The 10319-nt window shown below is 33.9% G+C and overlaps 1 gene segment (V, D, J or C); it reads left to right on the forward strand.

Moving 5' to 3' along the window:
• The first annotated feature begins 1457 nt into the window (after positions 1-1457).
• Positions 1458-6424, forward strand: LOC130337063 (Ig light chain C region-like). The segment is given in 2 exon segments: positions 1458-1562; positions 5864-6424. Coding segments are annotated over 2 exon segments (324 nt in total).
• The last annotated feature ends 3895 nt before the right edge of the window (positions 6425-10319 follow it).

A 10319-nucleotide genomic window follows, 5' to 3' on the forward strand; every position in this document is an offset into this window, starting at 1 on the left:
AAAAATAATTAAAATATACTATAGAAATCAAACAGCAGGTGCATAGTGTAATGCCACTTAGAATAGGGAATTAACTAAATCCTCAGCAGTTTAGGTTTTTGTACGATGAGTATAGGGGAAGTATCTACTGTGGTACACTTTTGGTCAAAAAACCACCGTAGATATGAAACGTAAGTAGACCTTTTAATATAAACTTTATAAGTTCTATATCTACTTTTTATGTTTGCCTATTGTCTTTTTATGTATATTAGTAATGTTAATTTATTTGGCATCTTTGTAGAGCATATTTGCCTTAGTTGCTATAACATAGACAATTGCCTCAATCTCCCTGTTAGCAAAGTTTTAGCTCTCTTTAAAATTGTGCAATAATGCTAAAACCAAAATTAAGCAAAGGCACAACCATATGATAAGATTTTAGGGTTCATAATACTTCTGAAGACTATTTTTATTAGGTTACAATTTTCAAAAAATTTGCACAAGTAAAAAAAGTAATACAAAATTACACTAAAGTATATAAAAAAGGCTTCATCTTGGAAGCTTACTTGGTCTACATGATATGGAACGTAAGTACAACATTGAATGTAAGCTTTACATGTTCTGTATGTGCTTTTTGTCTCTTTATGCAGTTCTTGTTTTTGTTGCATATTATTTACTTTATTGTAATTATACAGGTAATTGACACTGACACCCTGTTGGCAAAGTGTTAGTTTCATATTGTACCATATTATAACTAAAATTTAAAAAATAGAACCAAAAATAATCACTTATTTAGTATTTATTTAGGACAAGTATCTTTTTTAAATTTTTACTAAGTAAAAGATTTCAGTAGATCCTATAGAGATGTCTGCATAATTTTAACATAGAAATAATAAAAACATGCTGCAGAAAGCAAAAAGCAGTTACATAATGTAAGCTGCTTAAAAGAGGATTACCTTGATCTTTAGCAGTTTAGGTTTTTGTACAATGAGTATAGGGGAAGTATCTACTGTGGTTCACTTTTGGTAAAAAAAAACCACCGTAGATATGAAACGTAAGTAGACCTTTCAATGTAAGTTTTATAGCTTCATATGTTCTTTATTTACTTTTTATGCTTTTTGTCTTTTTATGTAGCTTGTCTGCTTTTTAGGATACAATTGGTTTGTCTCTCTATGTAGTTTGTTATGGGTCTTTTTTGTTAAGTACTATTGACTTGTAATAATACAGACTATTGGCACAACCATTCTCTTGGACAATCTTTCATTCTCTTTCAAAATGCCTCATAAAATGTAGCCAAAACATGACCTAAAATGCACACAATAATAACTTAAGAATTTTTGGGTAAATAGTGGCTGTTTTCATTATTTTTTTTAGTGCTATTTTAACCATGTAGATATTAAAGGTATAATTTCAAAATAAAAATATATAAAATATACCATAGAAAGCAAAAAGCAGTTGCATGGTGTAAACATTTTAGAAGAGGACATTACCTTGATCCTCAGCAGTTTAGGTCTTTGTACGATGAGTGTAGAGGAAGTATCTACTGTGGTACACTTTTGGACAAAAAACCACCGTAGATATGAAACGTAAGTAGACCTTTAAATGTAAACTTTATAAGTTCCATGTCTACTTTTTATGCCTTTCTTTTTGTCTTTTATGTAGTTTGTTATTAAGCAGTTTTGTAGAGTATAATTGCATTGTTTGCAAAAACATAGACTATTGATTCCATCCACCTGTTAGCAAAGTTATAGATCTCTTTTAATGTGTCCAATAATGTCATACCAAAACTAAAAAGAGACACAACTATATATTAAGATTTTAGGTAAATATTACTTGTTCTGTAGATTATTTTTTAGGAACAAATGTAGTTTTACCTTATCAAAAAAAGTATATATACTAAAGAAAGGGGGGAAAAAACTTCATCATACTAGGGAAAGCAGAGTTACATAATAGAAGCTGCTTGCATGAGTACCTTAACTTGATCCCCAGAAGTTTAGGTTTTTGTACGATGGGTATAGGGGAAGTATCTACTGTGGCTCACTTTTGGCCAAAAAACCACCATAGATATGAAACGTAAGTAGACCTTTAAATGTAAGCTTTATATGTTCTGCCTCTACTTTCTATGATTGTATTGTGTCTCTTGCTTGTTTGTCTTGACTAAGTATTATTGACTTCATTGTATTAACTTAGAAAATTGACATTACCATCCTGTTGGTAGAGTTTTGACTCCTTTTAAAATGGCCCATTATGTTGTAAACAGTTTTTTTTTTTAAAGGACATATTTATAATTTTTAGGGTTAAATATTAGTTATCTGTTTAAGAAAAATACAGTTTAGTAATTTGAGTACAATCTTGAAAACATTAGGGTATAATTTGAAAAAAAAGTTTTATAAATTTTCTTTTGAAAAAGCAAAAAAAAAAGTTCCCTTCAGCTATAGCATAGGATTTTGTATGATAAGCATAGGGGATGTATCTACTGTGGTACACTTTTGGTGGTAAAACCACAGTGGAGATGAAACGTAAGTATACCTTTAAATGTAAGATTTCTATGTTGTGTATGTACTTTTTTAAATTGCATTATGTCTCTCTGTTCTTGTTTGTCTTTGTTAAGTTTATCCACTTCGATTTAATGATGTAAAAAATTGTCACAGCTAACAACTATCCCATTGGCAGAATTTTAGCTTTACTTTAGTGTCCTATAATGTTGCAACCGACATTTAAAAAAATACACAGCCTTACATTTAAGGCCTAAATTTTATTCTCAAGATTTTTTTTATTTTTTTTGTGGTTGCCCTTTGTCTCTTTATTCAGTTTGTTCTTGATTGTCTTTGTTAAGTATTATCCAATTCATTGTAATAATATAGACAATTGACACAACCATCCTTTTGGTAGAGTTTTAGTTCTCTTTTGAAATCTCCCATAAAAGGATTTATTCTTTTTTTAATATCTTTTTGTTTTTACATGATTTTTTTGTAGTTATTTTTTTTTGCTTTTTCTTCTATATAAAGCATTTACCTATTTATTATGTCTTTGCATGAATGTATAAAATTCTACTTACAATTCATATCCTTATATTTAGAAATGTACAAAAAAAATACCATGGCACTATAGGTTTTATAATATAGCAGTATAGGTAATGTACCTACTATGGTTTAGTGTAAATATGATATCTACTTTTTAATCATTTATATATATTTGTGCGAGAAAATATAAGTAATATAGTTCATGAAAATATATCAGGGAAAAAGTAGTATTAATTTGGTAAAATCAGAATTTTTGTACAATTAATATTAGTAAAATGTCTACCACAGTTTTTGTACTGCTGGTAAAAGGGCAAAATGTACAGGGGGGTCGAGACCAAAAGACTAGTAGTTCTAGAATGTAATATTTATGAGGTGCTGGAGTTTGTATGGTATGTATCTTGGAACTTAATATTGTAGCACAATTTTGTCAATGTATCACAAAGTACATACCATTGACCATAATATTTGTTATCTTTCACATATGCTTTGAAATAATTTTAAAGAATTTCTAAAGTTTCCTTTTAACGTGGTAAAATTTAAAATACAAACACACATTTGTGAGGCCAAAACTATAGACCCCAATAGTTTAATAATGATACATAAAGTTTTTATCATAAAGGCTATCTGGAGCAATAGTTATATACGGTAACATTATTTAAGTCCTATTATAGTAATTATTTTTTTTTATGGTTACATTTACTTGTTCTTTTAAATGAAATAGGAAAAATATGATAGTTTGTAAAGTAAAAATAAATACCAAAATAAATATACCATGTATTTTACATTTGGTATTGTATTAACATTTCCTAACCATCTTACTGTCATAGAAAATGGCCAAAACTAATTCCATGGTTAAGTTTTTGTACAAGGACATAACTAGAATAAGTCATAGTGGTTCATTTGGGCAATGACATAAGATGGAAGTTATGAAGTAAGTAATGGCCCATATTAAATGTTATCCTATTAAGTATTTAACAAATTCATAGCACAGTTATCAGTTTAATTTATTTCATAATTAAATTGATTTCATAATAAAAGAAAAAATATACCCTCAATCTAACATGCAGCCAACTATAAAAACCGTTTTAGTTTTTACAAAAATGTTTATATTTTGTTTGATCTCGGCTGAAATCTTTAAGAATTAAGGAAAAACATTACATTTATAAAAAAAAAAAAAAAAAAAATAGGAGAATTTGTTATTTCCATAAAATATTACATTACTCTTTCAGCCATTATATTTGTTCATCACTAAATAATTCATACAATTTAATTTCAAATGTTAGATATTTTTTTTTATAAAACATAGTATTACAATTGCGTAACATGAAAATATACCATTTGACCAATGTCTTTATTATGAAATAAAGTATTTAAATTTATGTTATTTAATGTAGAAAAAAATTATGTTAAAATTATGATATTTCAGAAGAGCGTGTCAGTAAAATAGATGGCTGATTGAGAACAATAGAGAAGTAACATCTGTTCATGACAGTGTCATTTTATGCCCCAAAGATTTCTTCGTTTTCGTGAGACATGAGAACACCTGTGTGTCCTATCACGCTTAGTTAACTGTAAAAGTAGACTTACTGGAATTTAACTGGTTAAATGTTCTTTCCTAAGTTATCTTTATTACTTATTTTAAACATTGACAAAGTGATAGGTCTAAAATTATTCTAAAATATATAAAAATAGATATGAGATAGATATATAGATAGAGAGATAGATAGATAGATACAAACTGGAGAGACAGGAGCAGCACAACCAAAGTAATCCACAATGTAGTGGGGTGCAGAAGAGACAGGGGACACAGTCCCAATTGCAGACCGTGAAGATAAATACAAAATGAAAATAAGTCCTGGCAGCACTCCCATAAGGTACAAAAACGAAAAATTTATTGACCCAAGTGGATGATGCAAGGTTTCAGCAGCATCACAACACCATTTTCAAGTATGATGCTGCTGCGGCGTGATGCTGCTGAAACGTTGCATCATCCACTTGGATCAATAAATTTATCGTTTTTGCACCTTATGGGAGTGTTGCCAGGACTTTCTTCATTTTAGATAGATAGATATTAGATAGATAGATAAACAAATAATAAGCAGCACATCCAGCAAAAGAGTCCAGGGGGTGCACGCCAATTGGATCTCGGTGCTCCGATCCTAATTTAGATACAGGTTGATAATAGGCAAGACTTGAAAATGGCAATGTGAGATCGCTGAAACGTTGTCTCTTATATGGAATAAAGAACACCTTTATTTGCACTAACTTTGGTGTGCTGCCTATTATCAACCTGTAGATAGATAGATAGATTGATATGAGATAGATAGATAGATATTATATAGATAGATAGATAGATATTAGATAGATAGATATTAGATAGATAGATATTAGATAGATATGAGATAGATAGATATTAGATAGATAGATATTAGATAGATAGATAGATAGATAGATATGAGATAGCTAGCTACATAGATAGATAGATAGATAAATAGATGGATAAGATTTTAAAATAATAACCAATAGATAGAAAGATTGATAGGTAGACATGAGAGAGAGAATAAAATAGAATTATAGTTGATAACAGTAATATTTAACTGTCTTTGTTACTAACAGAACTTTCTAAATTGTAACCAATAAATGTGCAGAGACAGAAAGATAGATAGATATGAGATAGATATGAGCGATAGATAGATAGATAGATATGAGATAGATAGATATGAGATACATACATAGATAGATAGATATAAGATACATAGGAGACAGATAGATACAACAAAATCCAGCTGTATCATCTATTATTGAAATACATTTACTGACATTTGACTATACATCAACTAAATTTTATTTACTCTTTGTTACAGGAGGAGATGTATCTCCTTCATTGAGCCTCTTCCCTCCATCTACTGAAGAATTAGCAACAAATAAAGCCACAGTTGTGTGTCTGGCTGACAGCTACTTCCCAAAAGGTGGCAAGACGACGTTGAAGGCGGACTCAAAGGTTTTAAGCAGTGAAAATCATGAAACCAAGAATGCGGATGGTACCTACAGTTTGAGCAGTATGGCCTATCTCACCAAGGATCAGTTCAAAGGGTATTCACTAATCTCATGTGAGGTGACGCATAGCACTCTGTCCCCATCGATTACCAAAAGCTTCAAGACGGCAGAGTGTACAGCCTAAACAGGCCTTAGTAAGTTCCCTCCCTAAACTAGGAGACTTTTTCCCCCCTGTTCTTCTATTTAATGCAATCTGTGCTACATGTCGATTTACAACATAATACGTGTTACATATGCCATGTGATCGAATGCAGCAAAACACAACTTTTTGTATGATTGTAAATCTTCCTATTATGTCCTAAGAAAATAATAATTGTTTTCTGCTTCTTTTCTTGTTATGTCTAAAAAATTAATAAAAAATATTCTGCTTTATATAAGTCTTTGATTTCTCTTTTTTTTATTTATTAATTTATTTTTTAGCTAACGGGGTTGTCTGGTTTCCAAAAAATAGAAACCTCACAGTGGTAACATAGACCCGCATCAGTTAGCCCTGAAAGAGAATGTGTCTCTATCTGGAGGTCAGAGGCGTAATTTGTAGCTTTGGGTCCCCAATACAAAATCTGTAATTTGGCCCTGGCCCCAATGTAAAATCTTTAATGGGTCCCCAAGTCTACTGTGCGCCATTTATAACACTGGTGCTTTCTTTTGGGGCAGAGGTCCTTTTGGGCTCGCTTTAGGCACCAGGGCTTCAGTGTGACTGCTACCTCAGCACACCCTATATTTACACCCCTGGAGGTAAATAACATGAATAGACCCTTAAATTCATGGAAAGGTCAAAGAGGTTGTCCCACTATTAGAACCTATCCCCTATGCACAGGCTACAGGCAAGTGTTTGATTGTGGGGCATTGGACTGCTTCTATAGACAATGAATGGATCATTGCTGAATGCCTGCCTCTGCTGCTCCATTCTGACAGAAGACTCATGACCTCATTCTTTAATGGCCAGACCACCATAATCAAACACTAATATTGGGACAACTTACTATGTGGAGGCACTGGACAGTAAATGAACACATTCTAGCTTCCACTGCAGATTACAACTGATCATTGGGGGTCTCATCAGCTGGACAACCTGTAAACCAACCTATAAAAAAGGGACCCCTTATAAAAAGGGAGCCCTTCTAACATAAAAAAAAAAAATCCAAAGCAGATGGCTAAAAGAATGCTTCCACACATTATAGCAGGACCACCAGGTGGTACTAATGTTAGGGGCCCAGTCATATAAGTAGTCCCAATGGGCTGTCGTCCACCTACCAGTATAAAAAGAGCCCAAATAATGTCCTGCCCCCCCACAGAATATATATTTGGTATGAGCTTAATGGGTTAGTACTATAAATTATGGTGGCCCAGTATATTAGGACACATGTTCAGTGCATTCTTTAGTTATAGATGACCAAAGAGGAATTCTGTTTTCCTATGCATAACATTATTGTATATCCTACATATTGGGATTAGTAGTCATAATAAATTATTATTCATGTTTTTAAAAAAAGAGACTATTCACACTATGTAGTTATCCTTTCCATTAGTGGGTTAGCAAATGGAATTTATTTGAGATAACTACGGTACCTAAAAATGCAGTAAAATATAGTCTTCCAGATTCATGGTCTTCTTAAAGGGGTACTCTGGTGGAATCAACTGGTGTCAGAAAGTTAAACAGATTTGTAAATGACTTATATTTAAAAATCTTAACCCTTTCAATATTAATCAGCTGCTGTATGCTCCAAAGGAAGTTCTTTTCTTTTTGTTTTTCTTCTGTCTGACCACAGTGCTCTCTGCTGACAACCTCTGTCCATGTCAGGAAGTGTCCAGAGAATGAGAGGTTTGCTATGGAGATTTGCTCCTGCTCTGGAAAGTTCCTGACATGGACAGAGGTGTCAGCAGAGAGCACTGTGGTCAGACAGAAAATAAATTCAAAAAGAAAAGAACTTCCTCTGGAGCATACAGCAGCTGATAAGTACTAGAAGAGTTAAGATTTTTAAATATAAGTAATTTACAAATCTGTTTAACTTTCTGGCACCAGTTGATTAAAAAAAAAAAAAATTTTAGTACCCCTTTAACCCCCTTAATGACCAAGGACGTAAATGTAAGTACTGGTGCAGCGGTACTTTGCGCACCAGGACGTACATTTACGTCCTGTACATGACCGCGAGCATCGGAGCTGATAGCAGCCAGGTACCCACTGGTAATGGTTGACATCCGTGCTGATATGCACCATTAACCCCTCAGATGCTTTGATCAATACAGATCCAGGCATTTGCAGCAGTGTGGCTACATTTTAGGGTGATCTGATCGCCCGCGGCACTGCTGGAGGGATCAGATCAGCTAACATGGCGAACAAAGGTCCCCTCACCTGCCTCCGCCGCCTTCCCGGCATCTTCTGCTCTGATCTGCCTTTCAGCAGACCAGAGCAGAAGATCGCTGATAATACTGATCAGTGCTATGCCTTATGCATAGGACTGAACAGTATTAGCAATCAACTGATAATAGTCTCCTATGGGGAAAAAAATTTGAAAAATCCCCTCCCCCCCAAAAAAATGTAAATTGTCTCTTTTTCCCATTTTACCCCGAAAAGGTGTAAAAAAAAAAATGTTTTATAAACATATTTGGTATCGCCCCGTGCATAATTATATGAACTATTAAAATATAATGTTAATGATCCTGTGTGGTGAACGGCGTGAACATTAAAAAAAAAGTCCAAAATTGCAGCTTTTTTGTCACATTTTTATTCCAAAAAAAATTTATAACATTTTTTTAAATTATTTTGTATAGTTTTATATACACAAATGTGGTATCAATAAAAAGTACAGATCATACCGCCGCTTATACAGAAAAATGAAAAACTTATAGGTTGTCAAAATAGAGGGATTTTAAACGTACTAATTTAGTTAAAAAGTTAGCGATTTTTTTTTATACAAAATATGAAAAATTGTGGTTTTCTTTTTAATTTCCCCATACAAATAGTATCTTTTTGGTTGAACCATACATTTTATGGCAAATCGAGTGATGTCATTACAAAGGACAACTGGTTGCGCAAAAAAACCAGCCCCCATACTAGTCTGTAGATAAAAATATAAGAGTTACGATTTTTAGAAGGTGAGCAGGAAAAATTCAAAAATAAAATTGGCCTGGTCCTTAAGATCAAAATGGGCTTGGTTCTTAAGGGGTTAAAGAAGACATTCGGCTTTAAAGTACTATATGTCATGGAAAAATCTGGTTAAAGGTGAATAGGCCATCTATTGCTGATCAAATGACCCCCCCCCCGCGCCGGAGATTCATGACGTCATGGCCACGCCTGCTGGTTACATCACGGCCATGCCCTCTCAATGCATGTCTATAGGAGAGGGCATGGCCGTGACATCCCAAGCTGAGTGTGACCGTGACGTCACTAGCCTCTGCCCCGCACCGCCAGTCAACTGGCACCAACCGAACGTCTGGAGTGCTGCAGCCAAGATCACCGGGACCCCCCCATTCAGACATCTTATCCCCTATCTTTTGCATAGAGGATAAGATGTCTAGGGTCGGGGTACCCCTTTTAGGCTAGGAATCAGTTGGTAAGGCACCAATAGAAAGGCACTGTTTGCTCTCAGGTAAGAATTGCACTCCATTTTTGTGCAGAAACCACTTTACAAGATAAACTGCTGGTGAAAAACTCTCATTGGTTCCCGTACTTAGTTGAAACATAATGAGCTGTTGCCTGACTAACATTACACTTGCTCTGTGATGTTTTTGTCTTTAAAGAGTTATTTCATGATTTATTTTTTTTTGACTGCTACAGGGGCTATAAATTTGTTGTATTTCCTAATATAGTGTTTGTACCTGTGTTTCATTCCGTATTTTTAACAGCATACGAAATGAGTGTTGTCTCAGGTTTTCCCAGGTTGCAGTGCGGCCCGAGACATTATATCACTAGTAAGGTGACAAAAGGGACCCTGTCTGCTTTAATGGGTGGAGCGACCGCTGGGTGGGAGATCATTCTGCAGGGAATTGCAGTTTTGCAACAGCTGGAGGCACCCTGGTTAGAAAACACTGGAAGGCAGCTCATTTGTGCTTAAATGGGTGGAGTGGCTGATGTGTAGGAGGGAGAAAAGTGACCTCACACTTACAAAGAATCATGGGACTTTTAGTTGGAGGGAGGAAACTGTTACAGGAAATAGCCATTTCCCAAAAACGTAGCTACAGTGTTATAGTAATATCAAAACATAGCCATTTAGCCCCAAGACAAACACAGATCCTTCCTATGTCCATTACTGTCTGGCAGGT

Source organism: Hyla sarda, chromosome 1, assembly GCF_029499605.1.
Source record: "Hyla sarda isolate aHylSar1 chromosome 1, aHylSar1.hap1, whole genome shotgun sequence".
Lineage (NCBI taxonomy): Eukaryota > Metazoa > Chordata > Amphibia > Anura > Hylidae > Hyla > Hyla sarda.